Here is a 22,274-nt window from a genome sequence, read left to right as displayed (position 1 = left end):
TGAAATGTGAACAATTGTTCACTTTATAACCTAAGAGGAGTGATTTAGCCTTCTCGAGCCTGTAGGGCATCTTTCATATATAAATGTGCATCTAATGGGTGATCCAAAACGGTCTTTTGAACTTGCAATCATCAATCAAAACGAGTCTGATTTTATGATTTATATGTAATGTAGGAAATTCATTTCATCTTTGAATAATCCTTTGTTGCATACAGACATTGGAAATCCCTTGGATATAAAAGTGTTTGATAAAAAGTAATTCATTTCATAATTCAACATCAAATATCTAGCTTAGCGTGGGTGTACAATCATCATTATCATATACAGTACAACAAGTATGATAATGCTCACAGTCTATAATTGCAAAAATTGCAAAAGTGATAAAACATTGTTCTAAATATATTTTCTTGGAAGATTACATGTACTATCCATATTCCACATGTGAGATTAAAGTGACATTAACTCTTACATGTAAGTAGACATAATGGGACTACATTAGGAGTATAAAAATAATGAAAGCATGTTCTTTACCTCTTCTGAATGATGAAACAGGGGGCAGTATGTACTCTCTAGCAGACTGAACACATATTCATAAGCTCTACAGAAAAAAAGACATCCATCACATTCAAAGGGGATATACATGTATTACGTTTGATGTTTATCACTCGAAATTGGGAACATGAAGAAAACAACAAAATCAGTGTTAATAAATGCAACTTTGTTACTTTTCATTATTTCATATTATTATTATATTCATATTTCACTTTGACTAATGTTTAATCTATATTCCATTCTGAAGAAAACAAATAATAATAATACAGTTCTTGTATAGCGCATTACACCTTACATAGGTCTCAGTGCACGTTAGGAAAAGAAAGAAAAAAATGAAGGAAAACTGCTGGTAATGCTATGATATTGTCATCAGTTAAATAAATTTGTTATATAAATCTAACAAGTGGAACGCCTCTGGCAGTCTCACCTGCATTACGCGATTTAATATAGCAGCAGTGCTAACTTTGAAAACTACTATAAAATAATCATTCACAAAAACACAATTCATATAATGACATAATACCACATTCATTGACCATAAATGACATTTGAACGGTGACTTAAGACTTGTCAACTACACCCATGTCCATATTTCATTCACTCTATCCATAAACTTTCGAAGTTATGATGGCGATTCAAAAATTACCCCATCATGGCCTAAGTTTATTGACCTTTGACCTTGGTTTTGTGACCTGAAACTCACAGGGGATGTTCAGTGATACTTGATTACTCTTATATCCCAAGTTTTATGAACTAGATCCATAAACTTTCAGAGTTAGGATGGTAATTCAACAAATACCCCCAACACGGCCAAAGTTCATTGACCTTTAATGACCTTTGACCATGGTCATGTGACCTGAAACTCGCACATGATGTTCAGTGATACTTGATTACTCTTATGTCCAAGTTTCATGAGTCAGATCCATAAATTTTCAAAGTTATGATGGTAATTCAACAGATACCCCCATTATGGCCAAAGTTCATTGACCTTTGACCTTGGTCATGTGACCTGAAATGTGCACAGGATGTTCAGTGATACTTGATTAACCTAATGTCCAAGTTTCCTGAACTAGATCCATAAACTTTCAAAGTTATGATGGTAATTCAACAAATACCCCCAACTTGGCCAAAGTTCATTGACCCTAAATGACCTTTGACCTCGGTCATGTGACCTGAAACTCAGGCAGGATGTTCACTAATACTTGATCAACCTTATGTCCAAGTTTCATGAACTAGATCCATAAATTTTCAAAGTTATGATAGTAATTCAACAAATACCCCCAACTTTACCAAAGTTCATTGACCCTAAATGACCTTTGACCTTGGTCACATGACCTGAAACTCGAGCAGGATGTTCACTAATACTTGATTAACCTTATGCCCAAGTTTCATAAACTAGGTTCATATACTTTCTAAGTTATGATGTCATTTCAAAAACTTAACCTTCGGTTAAGATTTTGAAAATAATTCTCCCAACATGGTCTAAGTTCATTGACCCTAAATGACCTTTGACCTTGGTCATGTGACCTGAAACTCAGGCAGGATGTTCAGTAATACTTGATTAATCTTATGTCCAAGTTTCATGAACTAGGTCCATATACTTTTTAAGTTATGATGTCATTTCAAAAACTTAACCTTAGGTTAAGATTTGATGTTGACGCCGCCGCCGCCGCCGTCGGAAAAGCGGCGCCTATAGTCTCGCTCTGCTATGCAGGCGAGACAAAAATATTTATTGTTACCGAGTATAATTGCAATAGCAGATTCATTTTACTTTATAAAAGCTGTGAACAACTATGTGGGTTTGCCATTGTCACAATCTGAATTACATTAAAGAGTTAATGAAAGCAGACTTACTCAAAGAGGGTCAATGTCTTCCTCATCCTAATAATTCCTTCAGGAGGTCCTGTAACAACTAAAAAATAATAAAAAATATTGTTCATGTATTAGAAGCTTAATAATAATAATAGTTATATATATACATGTATAGCGCTTATTACACCTTGTTGCTAAGCGCTTTACCTTGCAATTATCATTACCCCAGTCATCGGATCCTGGCTTGCCCGCATATAATGTATGCACTTTCTCCACTCCCTGTGGAGCATTCCAACAATAGTTCCAATTGCTAGGCATAATACATAGACATTCACATCCTACCGGGTAACCATTTAACACCTGGGTGGAGAGTGGCAAATTGTGGATTGATGCCTTGCCAAAGGATGCTAGGCCATGGTGGGATTCAAACACACGACCCTCTGATTGCAAGGCAAGAGTCAGAAACGCACAAATTAAGCACAAATTTCAAACATTTTCATTTCTTAGTTTATTAGAAGAAGAAAAGTCTTTTCAAGATGGGGCTCCATTATACTGCATATTTGGATAGTCAATGATCATCAGCTGTAAAAGCTACAATATGGCAATAAATCATCCCAATAAACAAATTTCAAACTTTTTATAGTCTCCTGGAGGGAAGCTAGATAGTAAATGTCAATTTTAAATGCCAGTTTATCAATAAATCTATTTCTACATGTACCCTACTTTTCAGCATTCTCTGACTCACAATGTCTAGGTGGAGGCACAGAGCATCAGATTTGGTTCACTACCGACCTGGTGCTCTGTTCTTCTCCTGTGATAGAGTTGGCTAGAGAGTGCTGAATATTATTTCATATATATATGTATATATATATATATATCTTGTTTAGGTTTTGAATATTTTCTAATGCTCTGTACATATGTCAATTTATTCCTTGAATGCTTTAGCACCTATACGGTGGCTCAGCTACTGCCGGGGTAATAATATGATACCAAGTATCAAGCGCAGTAGCGTCTACTGTATGCATATAGTAACTGCGCTATATAAAAGGACCATGTATATATTGCCAGTAGAGGCTGGATTTCTGTTTTAACAGACAATAAAATATTTTGAATCTATGAATCTTAAAGACTTACTGTCTTGGAATGCCGAGGTGACATCTTCTTGAAAATTGATCCTATCCACAGCGTCGGAAGCAAAGTAGAGATTGTAGAGCTCCTTCGCTTCTAGATGAAGGTCTCGTTTCTGCTGGTCTGTCATGTCGGGGACCAGGCTTCGTCTGTTAAAATCCTCTGTCATAAATTGGAAGAAAAAAATGATGAAATATGGATATGGGTTTCACTGAAACTGTTAAGATACAACATGAAGATATGGAACTGAAGTATGGAACAGAAAGGGTGGTGCCAAACATTGTCTATTATTTTTTATTATTTTATTATTTTGTTTTGGCGTCACCTGTGCCTGGGAGGCGAAAAGCGAACTGAATCACTATGACCCGCAGGTCTCTCCTCCCGATATAACTGATTGGGGGGAATGCAGGTGGACCACTACACCGGGGTTTCCCCCTACTCTTATACGAATAGTGCAGTGGGTTCTTTACGTGCAAAGGTGGTGACTCTCCTCTACACGGGGCCTCCATTTAACGTCCTATCCGAGGGACGGAGTGTTTTCCATTGTAACATAGCCTGCATCTATGAAACATGGGAGAGACGTTTACACACAACGCAAGGAAGGTTGTCTCAAGGTTCTACAAGACAACATCCAAGGTATCACGAAGCTTGCTTGGAAAACTCTAATTAGCACAAACAAAATCAGTGGGAAATTGGGAAATCTGCTCATGCTAATGCAGAAGCATACTGCTTGTCTGCATAAAGTCAATACCCTTCTGTTTAAAACTCAAGATCATTTAAATCATCAACATTTGTTGTCTGAAAAGTTGTTGGATCTGAAAACTTTCCTTGAGTTTAACTGACCCAGAAGCAAAGATTTCTTATTGCTATTGTGGTAGCTATCGGATAAGACAGAGTTTATTGGAAAAAATTCCATAAACCTGCAATTAAATCCTACCCTGGATTAATTACCTTCCAAGCTCAACAACCTGCTCAAAATTTAGCTTTGAGAAAGATCACCCGACCAAAAGGGTCCTTTGCCGATTTGTGGTCCACGTAGCTTGTAGGGCTAATATTCATGCTTCATTGCATTAATCATATCAATCAAGCATAAAAATGAACTGTATTATCAGCTGGGCGCCATAACACAAATCTTAGTGATGAATTTCAAATATGAAAGAACACTTCTGATTGGTTCCTGGTCTGTATTTGAAACCAAATGCATGTGTAACATTGATCTTGATTGGTCAGTCCATTTAGCGATCGATTGCCAATCTTAGTGTTACGGAGCCCAGGGGGCCGTTTCATAAAGCAGTTCGTAACTTAAGAGCGATTTTAGGAATGACTGGTGATCCTTTTATGTGCAAAACCATCACCACTGAACGTTTTGGTGAATACCGTTTACCACAAGAAAGGATCACCAGTCTTGCTTAAAGTCGCTCTTACCTTACGAACAGCTTTATGAAACAACCACCTGGTTCGCTCTGTGTTACATGCTCCGAGTGTGGATTAATCATCCTTATTGCAACAAGATACAAATAAAGACATCCAAGATATTAAACCTGGAGGGGGGGGTTCACAACGAGCATGCTTGATGATGACACGGAAACGATGTGTAACGCGCAGTCTTTTTTATTTATACACAGTAGGGTGTGTCCTCTCACCACGATTTGTCCACTGCGGTGATGCCTTTTATTCGGCACGCAACTGGACAATTTAAGTCTGACTCTAAGTCCTACTTAACTATTTGTGAAACAACCCCTGAAACTGTCATGTGCTCCTTTATGAATGCAACAATTGCCATTCATAACCGATAACAAGAACTGCTCAAGATTTTTCTTCGATCAATATAATTGCCACAACTGGGACCTGTCTTACAAAGAGCTGCGATTGATCCGATCAACCACAACTATGGAAAGCCAGTAACGTCAACATCTAAAATGCATGTTTGCTCAAATTTTTTTTCTAGATATGATGTATATTCATACATTCGTTTTCTTAACAATTTGGTGTGTTCGCCTTTGTTAACAAAGGACAGTTTGCATATTTCTTGCAGAAAAAATTATGACGCCAATGATTTCCACAGAGTTACGATTGATTGGATCAATCGTAACTCTTTGTAAGACAGGGCCCTGATCTGGAGGATCCTTATGATAACTACACAATTAAGACCATGACAAGACAGTGGGAACCAGGGCCCCGTCTTACAAAGAGTTATGATTGATCCAATCAATTGTAACTCTATGGAAATCCATCAGTGTCATAATTTTTTTCTTTAAGAAATTTGCACAATGTCCTTTGTAAACAAAGAGAAGCACAGTAAATTTTCAAGAAAACAATGAATACATGAATATATATCATAGTAAGAAAATATTTTGAACAAACATAAATAATACATGTTGATGTTGCTGGGCGTCCATAGTTGCGATTGATCGGATCAATCATAACTCATTGAAAGATGGGGCCCAGATATAAAGTATAACACAAGTTTCATGAACGTTTCTATCATTAGCATACAGTACAACAAGCCACTGTAAAATTCTGCGATCTGATTGGCCACAAGAAAACTTGGCAAAAGGCGGGATTTATAGGTGATTACCGACTGTCAGGCAGAACTGGAGAAGGTTTAGAGCGCCCTCTCTCCGCATAAACTGAAGGAACGGGAAGAGCAGGGTACTGTTGCTGAGAATCTCTGATGTTTCATAATGCAGGGCCTACAACAAAACAATACAAAAGATTACATTGCACCCATCAATGATATGTTTTCATTATATAACAAGTTGGTTGATTACATGTACATGTATGTAAGCATCAGTATATTAAAAAAATCTTTTTAGTAATTCATAGTTTTCATAATTGTGCACAAGTCAATTCATTGTAAGTGTTTTGGGCCTAATGGGAAAAGCTAAATATAAGTTATGATAATAATATTAATCATATCACAGCAAATATCCAATATATAAAAATAAAAAATGAAATTAAAAGCTTGAGAATACATGTAAATGAGTGAAATAATCAAAATGTTTCAGATGCTTTGTACAAACAAAAATATCAATACAGCATTAAAACCAATACTACAGCTTGGCCCTCAAACCAAAATTGAAACAAATTACATCATAATTCCTTTAACTTGAATAGAATAAATGATAAATTTGAAATTCAATTTATTACCACATTGTAAGAGTTGTGATGTAATTTTGAAATAGTGCAATGACAAAAACAGTGAAGATGCTGTCTCTGTCACACTTGTGGCTAATGGTTAGGACTTAAATATGAAATGTCAAATTAATAAATAATAAATTCACTTGAGTTTGGGCAAGTTTCAGACAAATTTCTGTGTCATACAAAGACCTTTAGTTATTCAGTTTTATGACTGAAAGGGGTACACCTGTGAAAAATATAACTGAGTTAAATGAGAAATAAATTATCCTTCAGCAATAAATTACCTGCCAACCCGAAACCGACATACGTCATGCAAAACAATTTTTTTCATTTTCTTTGAGCTTTAAAATAATGTATAACTTGCCCAAATTGACCTGAAATAACCATCACAAATACTTGATTGAATGTAGAAGGAATTTAGAGAGATTTAAAGAATAGAGAGAAAAGCAAAGCTTGGGGTTCACTCAAGCTGGAGATTAGTCCAGATTGGACCTTGGTGTTTGGAAGTTCCCTTTCCCAAAGCTAACATAGAGGGCACATGTCTCCCAATCTCTAATCAGTGCCAATCCACTCATCTTCCCTGAGATTAGTGGATTGGCGCTGATTTGAAGACATGTGCCCTCTATGTTAGCTTTGGGAAAGGGAACTTCCAAACACCAAGGTCCAATCTGGACTAGCTGGAGATATGCACACTGCACAATCTCAATGAAACTTTCATGCAGTCAAGATAAAATGTTGTCAAAGAAACTCTTGTATCTCATCTTTGTTTTCACTTAGTGATCAACTTCGGATTTTAACAGTAAAAAGGAGAAAGTTACCATTTCAGAAAAGCTAATTTTCTTATTTTTATATATTTCATTCATTTATTTACTTATTTATTTTTTACTCATTTATTTATTTATTCATTCATTTATTTCTATTTATTTTATTATTTTATTATTTAATTTATTTATTCATTTAATAAATATTATTTATATTTATTCATTTGTTTACTTATTTCGTCTTTATTTCACAGGGTAGCCCCATCAGTAGTTACAATACTGTTCTACTAGGAGGCCCTGTATAACATAAAATACATATACATAAATATAAATATACATGAAAAACATCCAATGGTGATACGAAAGATCAGTACAAAATAATATTGGAAGCTACTTATCTACGAGTAATAATAGAGAACAAATATTTACAATATAATTTATGCTGAAGACCAAATTACTATTTTGGCTTTTACAGATGACCCTTCTTGGTGACTTATTGTTGCTTTGGTGGTTGCAGGTCACAAGGGGCATATCCTTTTGATAATAGATGCACTGTTTACTTACATTAGAAATATGACATGGTTTGGCTTCACAAAACGCTTTCAAGATGTTAACAGGTTCTGTCGGTGGGTCTGTTGATTTTGCCATCTAAAAAAAATATGAAAGAAAAAAATATATTTACAAATATGATGGTTATGCCGGAATAAGGTCAAAGAAATATCTTATAAATTCTTGCTAAATTCATCAATATTGATCATCCAATCTTCCTTTAATTTGACAATTTAAATAATAATGACAGTCAGTAAGCATTAAAATCACTGCAGGTAGCTCCTAAAGCTTATTGTCACTGTGGAAGTGTTCAATCAAACCCGATTCAGAATAATGTCAAATTCAAAGCACTCACAGGTTCTTCATCGAAAAAGACTTCAAGCATCTTGTTGACAACATCCTGTAAACAAGAAGCAGAAAAGCAGAGATAAATGCCATATCATATGCATGTATCATTGAATTGTAATTTTAAACCAAAATAACAATATTAATACATATCGAACACATCAATCAAGCTACCTGTTACTAATAAAGCAGTAACAAAAAAAAACAAAGCTGGAAGCTGAATCAATATAGCATTCTACTTTTCATACTTTGAAAAAATGTTGAAATAGTCTTATCTGTTCTGTTTGATGTCTCATTTTTTTGCACTAATTATACTGAAATTTTACACCATAAGAGAGAAAACATCTCCTGGATAATTTCAGTATTGGCAAGTTTTCTTTCTCTGTCATGTAACAGCAAGAGACCAACCAGAGGGGTGTATTCACAAAGAGCTGAGTGTGACTTACAGTCATGTTGAAAGGGGTTCACCTTGAAGAAAGGTTTGATGTAAAAATAGCAGAAGAAAAAAAAAAAATATTGGTGAAGGTTTGAGGAAAATCCATATAAAGATTAAGAAAATTATTAGAATCTAAAGTTTTGGGTTTGTGACGTCATAAATGAGCAGCTGCCCCATTTGTTATGTAATATCATTTTTTTGCATTCTTTTCAGGGACAGTTGCAAAATGATTTGTCTAATGTTAAACTGAAGGCACAATAAAAAAACATTTTAAATTTTCTGAATGAATAATATTTCTATTGATTTTTTACCATACAATATGTAGTAAAGCTGCGCGCATATGACGGCACAAATCAAATTATCAAAATACTATTAACTCTTTTATTCTTTGATCGATTTTTCTTCAACCTTCGGCAATGTTTTTTTATTATTTCATATGCTATTTTTATAATAAACTTTTTGTCAGGGTGAACTTCCCCTTTAAATGCTGACGCACACATAATCTGATTGGTGGATAGGTGGAAGTGCGGCAATGACCTCACCAATACAGTGATGCATTTATACCGTTCGCAACTAAAATTTAAGTGCAACTCTCTCTAAGTCATTCATAAATCTTTGTGAAATACTTCTAGAATAACAGTGCTTCTTTATAGACAAAAAAATAAGGATCAATGAATGATACCTTGTCTGTGATACTACTTCCACACTCTTGATACAATATGAAAAGAAGTACAGACAACATATAAGGCACACAAAAGTTTTGCCTATGTATCATGGCTATTCAATGTAAAATAAATCTATATTCAAACCATAGTAATTATATCACTCACTGGGTTTGCAATAACGTCCATAGCAGGCATGATGAGAGACCTAGATAGTAACTCTCTCAGGAATGATATTGTACATCTACAAAAACAAATAACAAATACCTAGGTATATTTATATTTCAATGCTGACACATATTTTAACCATAACAAATAAAAATATACCTGACATTACCATGCGTCTTTGAACTCAGAAGATGTGCAAGACTTGAAAGTCGAAAAGTCAGCGAGCCGTGCAGTTGAAAAATTTCACAGGGCAAAATGGTTGCGAAAAATGTCAAGGAAGAGGGGGGAGGGGGGAATTCAACTCCCTCCCCATGGCTATTTCAGGGTTAATTGATCAAATTTATAATAATAAAATCATGATAGTGGTATTATTTTGTCCATAATAATAATAATAACAATGGTATCATTTAGTTTAAGATCTTTTTGCAGCATGTGCGGAACTGTACAAATCTTTTACAAACTAAAAAATAAGAAATGCATAAAGACAGCAAATCTTAATAACACTACACGTATACATATAAAATACATTTTCAAGCGTGACGTACTATACAAATACTACTAATAATAAAATTGTTACTGTTTATTCCTTACTTGCTCTGTTGGTGCTCATTCGAGACGATGAATGGAAAGAGAATTTCGCAGAGGTTCCTAACATACTCCAGCTCAGTATGTCTGTTCCTAACGGCAACATGGAGATGACTTCCATACATCTTAATGGTCAAATCCTGAATGTCTTCTCCCCATCGAGCTAAAATAAAAAAGAGTGACTATTATGTAGAACAAAGCATTGGTCAGATTAATTGATTCAATTATTTATCTATTTTATTTCATTTCCAGGAACACAATTACACTCATAACAATAGTAAATTTCAGTACATAAGATAATAATCACTAAATAATCATCATACAATATTCAAAATACAATATCAAAATGAAAGAAAGAAAAAAGACTAAAAAGGAACAGTAGAGGGCGACAAACAGTGACACAAAATACATGTACAAGTACGCTCCTGTGACGTTTGCTCCCATCTTATTATCTCAGAGGGCATAGGAATAGAGATAGATTTGTAATTGCATAGAGTTTTTGGTTCAGAATAATGTAAAGATTAGGAATAGGGTTTATTTAGTTTTGGAGGTTAGGTTTTATGTTTGGCTTAAGGTGCAAATTTTCGCCCGAGCAAATGTCGTGGAACCGGACAAAGATCTGCTGCTATTACTTCTAATACTACTACGACTACTACTACTACTACTACTACTACTACTTCTACTATGACTACTACTACTAATACTACTACTATTACTACTAATACTACTACTACTACTATTACTACTACTACTACTACTACTACTACTACTACTACTACTACTACTACAACTACTACTTCTACTACTATAATTACTATTGCTTCTCCTATAACAACAACAAATATTGTTACTACTAATTATAATAATTACAATTAATTATTCCTGTTTCTTCTATTACTAAAAATATTGTGTCATTATAACCAATGTATGTAGCACCACTACCACTACTACTACTACCACCACCACTACCATTACTACTACCACCACTATAACCACTACACCACCACCACCACTATAACCACTACACCACCACCATCACTACCACCACCACTATAACCACTACACCCCCACAAGCACTACAACTACTTCTTTCATACTACTACTGCTAGTGGTACTACTTTTGCATAGTACAACCAATCATTGACAGAAATTTGACCATGATCAGAAACTTCCATAACAACACTGATTATCATTGGCTGTTAGATGATGTTGAGGAGGTAATATTGATATCGATGGTAAAGCAACTACTGGTCAGTATTTTATGGCAAAGATCATAAGTCACTGGACTTACCTTTTTTCTTTGCTCTAAGGTAAACATCAAGATGGCTTAATTCCGCTTTGACCAGTTTGTGAAGGATAAGTGTAGGGAGGTCAATCTAAAGAGGTAAAATTTGACAAATTTAACAATTTTTACAAATCTTTAAAACAAAAAACCCATTCAATTTATTTACATTTTCATGAAGATAGAGGATAGAGATTGGATTAAAACATATTCAAACTGACAATGTTCAAATAAAATGGCATATTTTTGTTGAGGACTCCTCATACATTATACACAAAAACCATTCATATTTTCTGTTGTGCAGATCTCTCGAGCAAGGCCTTCACTGTCTGAGGCCAAGAACAAGTACTCACTGCCCAAGGCCAAGGCTAAAGACTTCAGAATTCTGAGGCAAAGGGATAGACCAAGGATTACACTGTCTGAGGCAAGGCCAAGTCTAAGCCCTGACTGCCCAAGGCCAATGGCTTAAGAACTCTGTGGACAAATCCAAGGCCACACTGTCTGACAAGGCCAAGACTACATTGTCTGACATCAAAGACAAGGCTAAGTCCTGACTGCCTAAAGCCAAGGCAAGGACTTCAGAACTCTGAGGCAAAGGGATAGACCAAGGATTACACTGTCTGAGGCAAGGCCAAGTCTAAGCCCTGACTGCCCAAGGCCAATGGCTTAAGAACTCTGTGGACAAATCCAAGGCCACACTGTCTGACAAGGCCAAGACTACATTGTCTGACATCAAAGACAAGGCTAAGTCCTGACTGCCTAAAGCCAAGGCAAGGACTTCAGAACTCTGAGGACAAGACCAAGGTCATACCATCTGATGCCAAGGTCTAGGTCACACTGTCTGACACCAAGGACAATGTCAAGTCTTGCCTAACCAAGGCCAAGAACTTCAGAGCTCTGAGGACAAGGCCAAGTCCTGACTGCCAAAGGCCAAAGTCTCTAAAGCAAAGGCCTAGCCTAAGGACTAGACATCCGAGGCCAAGAACTAGATGTCCATGGTCTGGTCAAGGCCAATGCAACATGCACGTAATTGTCCTTGGCAGGGAATTTTTTTTTGCAGGAGCCATTTTTCTAACTGGTCACAAATTTATGGGAGCCGTTTTTCAATTTCCGAGAGCCATTTCTGAATTTGCTAGAGCCATTTTTTAAATTAAAAAAAATCATTTTACACATGTTGAATCTGAAGTATTGTTTGTTGTGTTAGATTGCCATAATGCCATAATGCCATTTGTCTAATGTGCCATCTGTACTATTTCTTTTACTATTAAAAGTGTCTAGTCTACATCTATACTCATTATAGTACAGTCCCAATTAACAGGGAAATTGTTCCTCATATTCCTACCTGAACTTATGTGTTCGTCTAGCTGACAGGTTTTCACTCATGGTTCATTATTTTTTCACAGAATTGCTCAAGCAAACAATTCAGAAATCACGAACCAACTCCGAGAAATATCCGGTGACCGATGCGATGTGCAACTCAAATGCATTCGCCTATGCAGCTACACACATGCACGCGCACGCGGTGTCTATTTCACTACACGTATCGCTATACGTGGGCCTACACAAACAACGAGGGTAAACAAAAAAGGACCCGAGTTCGGACTGACATTGTGATCAAAATAAAAATAGCAATGCAATTCCAGAACTATGAAAATGAATATCGATATTTGAATAACGGAAAAATATCCACTGGTAATTCATCGAAACTTTTGCAAAGATTGGACAGGGTTCTTACCAACAGTAATTACTTTGGGACTAAGGATAAATGGCGTTCGAGCTAAAGCCGGTTCGCAACAGCAGCAGCAGCGCCCGCAGGTCCCGAACTGCCAATATGGCGCTGTACATGAAGCTGACGTTAGAGTACGGCGATTGCATTGTATTGCACATAGTGCAATACAACACGCGCGGTCGTTATCCACCTCTATGTACGCTGCACAAGGGAAGAGAGTGGACGTACGAGCCATTTTTTTTTAAGGAGCAATTTTTTCCCCCCGATCGCTCTCTCTAATGGGTTTGCGAGCACGATTTCAAAGCTTACGGGAGCGATATCGCTCAGCGCCCCCATGTATTTTTTTTGCTGGTCCTTGGAGAGCACAACCCTGCTTCACAGACATGTTAAGACCTCAACTTAAGTATAAACCTTAATTCTACATACCTGTTTGAGTCTTCGGAGTATTACCGATATGGCGTACCTAAGAGATGTCCTAAGCTCCCTCACAAACTCCTCATCTTTGCTGACGGACTCACTGTAAAAGAACATCGATACCTTGCATGAGCACTAACAAAAAAATCAGGATTTCATACTCTTCATCTTTGCTGACACTCATTGTAAAACAACATCAGTATCTTTCATTGGCATAAACAGCAATCCCAATATAAGGAGTCATGCCATTTTTAATTATATTCAATTTTCAATCTCATCAGAAATAAAGCATGTACATACATTCCTATCAAGAATTCTGCTGCGCATTTGAATGCAAAACAGGATAGAATATTATTTGACAGTTAAAATAGAAAACCTTGAAGTGATGTCAAGTATATTTGATAACAAACATTATCGAAACATTAAAAAAAGAAAAAAAAGATAAGTGGTATATGATGAGGATAGCCTCAATATATTCGATTTTATGTGAGAATGGCTGTACACATCTTCTATTACACTATTCAGCTATTCATCGTTGACCTTGCACTCTCTTTATTTTGTACTTATCTAATTATGTCTAATTCTATTATCTATCGCTATTATCATCTCAAATTTCACATTTGTAATTAGATCAATTATTTAGTATGTTTCTAATCATTTAAATGAAATTGTATTTTTGACTAAACAATAACTGCACTGTGCAGAAACTCTTGCTACAATAAAAAGACATTTATAAAGATTCAATTCCATTTATTTTCTCAGTATAAAAACAACAATATAAATAGTACAAACATGAAATAAATCAGATATAGACATAAATAAAGTACTATACTGAAAGGGTAGCAGCCAAAAAGAAATTAACCTTATGTACGGCCGACCCAAATAAAATAACATATTATTTGAACAATTAAAGTACAATAAGGGAAAAAATTACAACATATCCAAACAAATAAACAAACAAAATAATAATTAAGTAAAAAATGAATAAGTAGTGATGATTTGGTATTTACAATTCCTCCTAAAAACGTTAAGTTCCTTTTGATAAAGTATTCCAAATTAATGGTCCCCTATAAAAAATTGAATTTTGAAATAATTTTTTTCTTACTTTATGTATATGAAAATCATTATTGCCCCTGGTTGTATAATTATGATCAAGAAGCCTAATGGAATGATTTTGTGGGAGAATCAAGCAGAGATGAAATACATCTTACTCACCTGTACCAGGAGTATACATAATCTCTGAAAACCAACTCGAAGAACTGTAAAAAAAAAATCAAAATGGAAAAAAATAAACAATAGAATACACATCAAATTGGAGGCCATACCAAGGCAATTTTCCATTTAACAGAAATACAGATCTATGCAGCAATTGCACATTCATGAAATTCATATTCTGCTTCGCATGAAAGGGTAATTGATGTCAATTATTTTGCATGACAACATTCAGCTTCATAGAGATCTTGGATTAACTCCCATATTGACTTATCATACTGTACCTGGGGTCTGTTGTAAAAAGAGTTGCGTTTAAACGCAAGTCAAAAAATCAATCGCAAGTCCCAAATGTGCGCTGTTGTTTGGTTGAAAATCAAGTTGCACATGATTTTTAGAGTTGTGATTGATTGCAACTCTTTCTGCAAAGGGCCCCTGGATGTCCCTGTAGTGACATGGGATGTCTCGTTCCCACTGCCGTGCGATCCGTTACGAATGCCACGATTGACCTTCCGTAACTGATCGCGAGAATCTTTGAACCATTCATATTTTTTTCTGCGATCAGTACGATTTCCACGACCGATCTGATGCGATCTGATACGATTATTACACGGTTAAGATCACCAATTCAATCGTGGCGCAAATCGTAAAAGTGGGAACTGGCCTAGGTATTACATTTATAATAAAAACCAGGCCCCCTTATACAAAACTTTATAGCAATTGATCGTAAAGTTGATTTGTATGCTTGACTGCACACAGTGATCATCATTGTAATCAAGTTATAAGCTTTGTGTTACAAATGCTCCTTTGGCATCTGAGTGAACAGACAGTATCTTCTAGCAAAACTTTTTGGGGGAGAGGGGGAGGGGGGGTCACACAACAGTTTAATTCTTATTAAACCCCCATTCCACAGAGAGCAAGACCTCTGAAAGACTGCTGTACGACCATGAAACTTGCTTGATCTATTAAGGGTCCTTCAACGAACTTTCAAAGATCTCTGAGGTATTCACGATTCCTGATGGATCTTTCAATGGTCTTTGTGGTCCTCAAAACTTTTTGAAACGGTTCAAAACAGTCTTTCAAGAAAATGGTCTTTTGGTGGTCTTTCAGCAGTCTTTCGAGAAAATGGTCTTTTGGTGGTCTTTCGATGAACTTTCAAAGTTCTTATTAGTCTTTCCATGATCTTTCGACAGTCACTCAAGATTTTTACGGAGATCACCTCAGCGGGAGGGTGCACGTGCACCTAGTAAACCCCCCCCCCCCTGCACCCCAGATAAAATAAATCAGAAGACTCTGCAACGACTACAAATATACTGTGATTTGATCAAATTAGATGAAAGGTTGGCATTACCTCTGACAAGGCATTGTCTACTCTCTTTGGAATGCTCAGATCTATCCATGGTTGGTAATTGGTATGGTACAGCTCCCCTCTACAGTACAAACAGAATATTTTTCACAAAAAATACAAAAATACATTTGCTGTATATCCACATCAACCCTACATGTGTGAATACATAAATTTGTAAGTCACATTACATATACATTGTGTTTTAAATGCCTTGTTATGGCTTTTTAATAGTGTAAGCCTTATTTCTATTAATTACAGTACTTTCAAGTTTTAAGTTCAACCCTATTGTTATACTGTGCTTGCTCTAATTCTATCATTGCTCTTGTTTGTTTTGATGATGTTCCATTGATATGTTCTGATTTTTCATGTTTCTTTAATTTCCTTGTATAATTTTGTTCTCAATTCTTTTAATGAACTGGAAATAAATACTGGACTGAATTGAATTGAACAGTCTTTGGACAGGGAATATCCAGTTCCAGTAGCAGTAGGCATTGTGTTAATACCCTAATTAAAATCTGAAGCACCATTTTTCTACTCTATCGCATGGACATTGTGTATAACAGGGGCCTTTGCACCTCATCAAAACAATATAATAGCAGGAAATTTCTTATTTCTGGTTTTAAAGCTCCAGAATGTTCTCATACTGTAAAGTTGTATTATCTATTATTAACTTTGAATTGCTAAAATAAAATGGAGTTGGGAGACATAGATAATTCTTATCAATATAGGTTTAGACTTTCAAGGTAGCAAATGGAGTGGAGCTCTTGCATCCAAAAGTTACTGTATTAAAACATTCAGAGTTGAGGACCTTACATTGTGAATCTTAAGAGATGTTTTTAAAATACGCTCTAAAATGCAACTTTTATCCACCTTCTTTTTACAAAAAGTCCGTAGGCAAATCCATGGGGGGGGGGGGCAGCTGATTATTTTCTTTTTTTGCATTTAAGACTTATAAATGGGACATTCTGAACAATTAATGCTGCCCATAAATGCAAATGCATGAACAACCACACTATCCAAAACATACATTTATTTTCTTCTATCATTAAAGAATATATATACTTTCATTTGGGTATATTGCCGATTCGTCCGCTTATCTAATGGTCTACCTTAATTTAGTCTAATGCCATTCCGTCCATCAACATTTGGTCTAACATCCATTTGGTCCAATCATCACTTCTTCTAATCACCAGTTGGTCTATGACCATTTTGTCGCATAACCAGCTGGTCTAACTCGTTTTTATTTTCAATCATTTTGCCTAATTAACACTTAGTCTAATTAGACCAAATGATATATGGACTAAATGGCTAATGGACCAACTGGTTATTTGATACTGTAGGCAAAATGGTGAGTGGACAAAAAGGCAATTAGACCATGTGGACATTGGACAAACCAATGGTAGACCAAATGAAAGTAGACGAGTTGGCAATTGGACGAATTGGAATTGGACCAAATGAAAATAGACCATACTAGTTCTTGCCTGTGTCTGTTACAGTTATCGTTGCCACAGACTGGACATCGTCCGTGGTAAGCCTCTTTCAGGGTGGACTTTCGGACACCAGGCAGTTTCTCTCTCTCAAACATTCCAAAGAGATTGGGCAACGAGGTCACTCTCTGGAAGAGGACGTGGAATGTGGCCATCCCGGCTAGACATGACCAGATGATCAGAAATACTGGTAGGTATCTAAAGTGAAAACAAAAATAATGCCATTGTAAATGGATGGAAAAAAAATGTCTATATTGCATCAATTCTGAAATATATGAAAAAAAAATGAAAACGAAAATCCATATTTTATTGTTTGAAATAGGAGATGAAATACTCCGAAAATTTGCTTTGCCCAATAGATCGTGCGCCCGGCAGCCGTTGTGTAGCGCCAGACCGACGAGGCTCTATCCCTTTAATTGTTGAACGCCAAACAGGTTAGCAGCAAATCCAATCTTTTAACGTCTTTTGGTCTGACGCGGCCGGGGTACGAACTTCCGACCTCAGGTTGTGAGACAGACGCTCTACCAACAGAGCCAACAGACTTATTATTTAAAAAAAAAATATGCTTCTAATTTTCTAAATGAAAATAATAACAAGAATTCAGAAAGCGTATTGTGCTGCAAAATTTCTGAGTTACTGTGACATATTTCATCATATATGTAAAGGAAACACTGAAAATTACAATTGAGGGAGTTCACATAATGCTATAGTCACAAATTTACACCTTTACAAACGCTGTGCGAACAATTTCATACTATTTATTGCTATGAATAAAAATTGTTTGTACGGCGTCCATTAAGGTATTTGTGACCATGATGACCACACTATTAGACATGACCGGATTGAACGTATTAGCAAATTTATATACACGTAAACTAGCAATCCTCAAGTTGGTAAGAATCCTACCTTCATTGTACATATAGGATATTTAAAAAAATGTATAGAAAAGGAAGCAGTGAAATAGAATTTAGATATAGAGCAGAGGTATAAAGACAACACTTGATTTTGCCATCAATTGATTGTAGTCTTCTTGGTAAAAGCAACAGATTAAAGCTCTTTGAATACAGGTCTTGTTGTCTAGTGGTTAGAGCATTGGACTTATGATTGCAAGGTTGCGAACTCAAATTCCACCTGTACGTACCATTACGTCCATTTTAACCAAAAAAGGCCTGCGAGTAATTCTGTCGTCTATAACAGTCAGCCACAATAACTGAAGAGACGTAAAACCTTTCATAATGTAATTGATATCAGCTTGGTGTTCATGCACAGCAGAAAGCTGCTTTGCAAGGTTCCTACTGGATTTACCTCAACAGAAACAGAAATCCTGCTCTTAATGGCTGAACTACATGTAGGTCTTCCTTTATGACTTTACTTTAGTTAAAGGAAAATGAAACCTTTGAACAGAGATAGCTTGTGTGAAAACAGAAAAATCAAAGAAACAGATCAACAAAGGTTTGAGAAAAATCAGACAAATAATGAGAATTTATGAGCATTTGAATATTGTGATCACTAATGCTATGGAGATCCTGACATTGGCAATGCGACAAAGATGTGTGATGTCACTTGTGAACAACTCTCCATTACTTTATTATATATTTCACTAAAACTGCCTCTTTTATCACATCTATAAAGATCATGTGTTCTTTCTATAGGAGAGCATGCAATACAGATTTTTAAAGAATACATCATGGATAAAGAGTTTGTATCACCATAAGAAAAGGCGAAAGGAGACATTATGGGGGTATTTTATAGTCCATCAAAGGGAAAGTTGTTCACATGTGACATCACACATCCTTGTCGCATTGCCAATGGGATGATCTCCATGGCATTAGTGATTGCAACATTCACATGCTCATAACTTTCTATTTGTCCGATTTTTCTCAAACTTTCTTTGTTCTTATTCTTTGATTTTTCTGTTTTGACACAAGTCCACTTGTTCCAAAGGTTTCATTCCCCTTTAAATGTGTTTATTCTGTTTAACTTTGAATAAAACCTGACATTAGTGAATTTCAACAATCAAAAACATGAACTCGACTAAATATTCACTTGGTCTGGCAGATCTAATGGTGGCCCAGTGGCTGGGCATACAAACAGATTTGGCCACATGACCTAGATCTAAACTGACTCAACCAAACCAAGGATTTTTAGAAGAAATCTTCGGGTTTGTCTTTTTTTTTTGCTTGTTTAAAAGTTAAAACCAAGACAAGTCTTATTGATATATTGAATTTCAGGCATTTTGTAGAAGTCTCAAAATTCCATCTCCCTCATCAGTATTTCAGCAAATAGTAGCAGCTCATCAACCTTGTGACAGATACACTGAGAGTATACCGAGCCAAGGAGATCATTTGGGCATGGAAACGTCCCACAACAAACAACAAAAACTCCCTCATCAAAAACCCCCAAAATCTTCAAAATGTTTGCTCAGTCAGACATGGCATGGGGAACAATTGTGGTGTTTTTTTTTCAATGTAAATTAACATTTAAAAGATCATATAACAGGCTGAACCTGATCGATGATGATGAGCCTGAGCTTGTCTTGACTTTTGTCTTTCCGTTGATGCCCACAAAGTGTTGATTATTATGAGCTGATAGTAGTTTTATACTTTAATTTTAAATGCGTAGACAATATGTCGCTCAAAAATCAGGGGCAGTATTCTGAAAATTGTCTTAAAAGAAATATTGTTCATCTTCAGAGTTACATTAACATCCGTATTCTGAAAATTCTTGTAAATTTTCTTGTAGCTTTCGCTGAGCGCATATGATGTCCGAACAAGAATTATGCATAAAGTTAAAAACAGCACATAAATATCTCTGTGCGCAACATAATACCGTATAGCCTATCGAGATAAAGGTATTCTGAAAATTCTCTTTTCGGTCTGTTAACTTCCTTGCAAAATACAGGAAAATTTAAAAAAGAGGTATACCCAGTTGTTGTGTGTCCGGACAGGTTGTGTGTCCGGACGATCAATTTTAGAAAGTCATCCGGAAAAAGTGACAAGCGAAGTTTCATCAATTTTTAGTACAAAATGTTAGGAAATATTATAGAGAACAAAATAGTAGATGATTACAACTATTGAATTCACATTTTTAGTGTAATCCAAAGACAAAGAAGAAGGCCTTAAAAAATATAAAGTGTCCGGACACCCGACCCCCCATCCTATGAGGCTATTGTTTGTAACTTAATGTTGCATGCGATATTTGTCTGTCTGCATTCTGCAATGATAATTTGCTGCAAGAACATCATGTTTTACAAAAGGAGATATTTCAAAGACATTTATATAGACGGATCTTTGAGATGATAAATCTTTTCAGAGAAAATATGTCTAACTTTTATGACTGAAAACAATTGTGAGTTGTCCTTGGGTATTTTTAGCACAGAAGTGCACAAGCATAAACGTTGGGGGCACAATGAAATAACGCCTCATATCAACAATGCACTTAATTATTTTTCAGAAGATATGCTTCTATTGGTTGGCCTATCTGTTATTATTGTTATGCATGTAACTTTGTAAAAAGACAAGTTTATTGATTGGTTGATGATATTAAAATCTTGGGCGTGTCAAAATAGGGGACCTCCTACAAAAATAAGACAATTTTCAAAATACCGATTTGACAATTATAGCGAGCTGTTATCTTGCTGAGTTACTAGGACGAGAAAAATTACAGGAATATTGAAGACAATTTTCAGAATACCAACCCAGATCAGCGCAACTAACAGACCAGCGCAAGGCCCAGGCCCAGGGCACCGGGAGCGGCCGGGGAGAGGTGTCGGTGGAGTATTGAAGGCTTTCTCGCTGCAATTGACATGATTGACAAGAAATTTACCTGAAGAAAATAATGCTGAACGTCAAAAGTACACCGAATACTGTTGAATACGTAGTGTTTTGTCGAACTAGAAGAACCAAGTCGTTTAACACAGTTTGAAAATCAGCCATCGTGACACTCCAAATTCTCTCATTTCTAGGATTTCCGAGACTTGTCTATTCTTCATCAATTTATTTCAGCTCAAGTAATGTGTGCATGCGCGCATGTGTCGAGTATGGCACGCTCATAGGGAAACAATTAAATATATGTTTCACTTGAAAAAAATATGTTTCTCTTCCACTAAACCATTTCACTCAAAGAAATTTATATTTCACTTATCAAAAAAATATGTTTCACTTTAAAAAAAATATATATATTTCACTTTTCAAATAAATATTTTTCACTTTTCAAAAAAAATATATTTCACTTTTCAAAAAAATATTTCACTTTTCAAAAAAATATATTTCACTTTCCAAACAAAATATATTTCACTTTTCCAAAAAATATATTTCACTTTTCAAAAAAAATATATTTCACTTTAAAAAAAAAATATATTTCACTTTTCAAAAAAAATATATTTCACTTTTAAAAAAATATATATTTCACTTTTCAAAAAAATATATTTCACTTTCCAAAAAAAATATATTTCACTTTTCAAATAAATATATTTCACTTTTCAAAAAATATATATTTCACTTTTCAAAAAAATATATTTCACTTTTCAAAAAAATATATTTCACTTTCCAAACAAAATATATTTCACTTTTCCAAAAAATATATTTCACTTTTCAAAAAAAATATATTTCACTTTAAAAAAAAAATATATTTCACTTTTCAAAAAAATATATTTCACTTTTCAAAA

The 22,274-nt window shown here is 35.3% G+C and overlaps 1 protein-coding gene across 1 annotated transcript in view; it reads right to left on the bottom strand.

The window, feature by feature from the left end:
* Nucleotides 1–21,643, bottom strand: part of LOC129269038 (sorting nexin-14-like) — a 45,430-nt gene extending 23,787 nt beyond the window's left edge. The window contains exons 1-14 of the mRNA XM_064105219.1: nt 21,434–21,643; nt 17,603–17,806; nt 16,125–16,203; nt 14,780–14,823; nt 13,577–13,667; nt 11,431–11,515; nt 10,146–10,302; nt 9,555–9,630; nt 8,299–8,343; nt 7,959–8,042; nt 6,071–6,185; nt 3,499–3,654; nt 2,407–2,464; nt 532–598 (exon numbers count right to left, since the gene is read on the bottom strand). Of these exons, the coding sequence (XP_063961289.1) occupies nt 532–598; nt 2,407–2,464; nt 3,499–3,654; nt 6,071–6,185; nt 7,959–8,042; nt 8,299–8,343; nt 9,555–9,630; nt 10,146–10,302; nt 11,431–11,515; nt 13,577–13,667; nt 14,780–14,823; nt 16,125–16,203; nt 17,603–17,806; nt 21,434–21,543 (1,371 nt within the window). The 5' untranslated portion in view covers nt 21,544–21,643. The remainder of the gene's footprint in view (nt 1–531; nt 599–2,406; nt 2,465–3,498; nt 3,655–6,070; nt 6,186–7,958; nt 8,043–8,298; nt 8,344–9,554; nt 9,631–10,145; nt 10,303–11,430; nt 11,516–13,576; nt 13,668–14,779; nt 14,824–16,124; nt 16,204–17,602; nt 17,807–21,433) is intronic.
* Nucleotides 21,644–22,274: the final 631 nt, after the last annotated feature.

The sequence above is a fragment of the Lytechinus pictus genome, chromosome 10 (assembly GCF_037042905.1).
Source record: "Lytechinus pictus isolate F3 Inbred chromosome 10, Lp3.0, whole genome shotgun sequence".
Taxonomy (NCBI): Eukaryota; Metazoa; Echinodermata; class Echinoidea; order Temnopleuroida; family Toxopneustidae; genus Lytechinus; species Lytechinus pictus.
The sequence above is the reverse complement of the archived record's forward strand: the minus strand, read 5'-3'. Positions and strand labels throughout refer to the sequence as shown.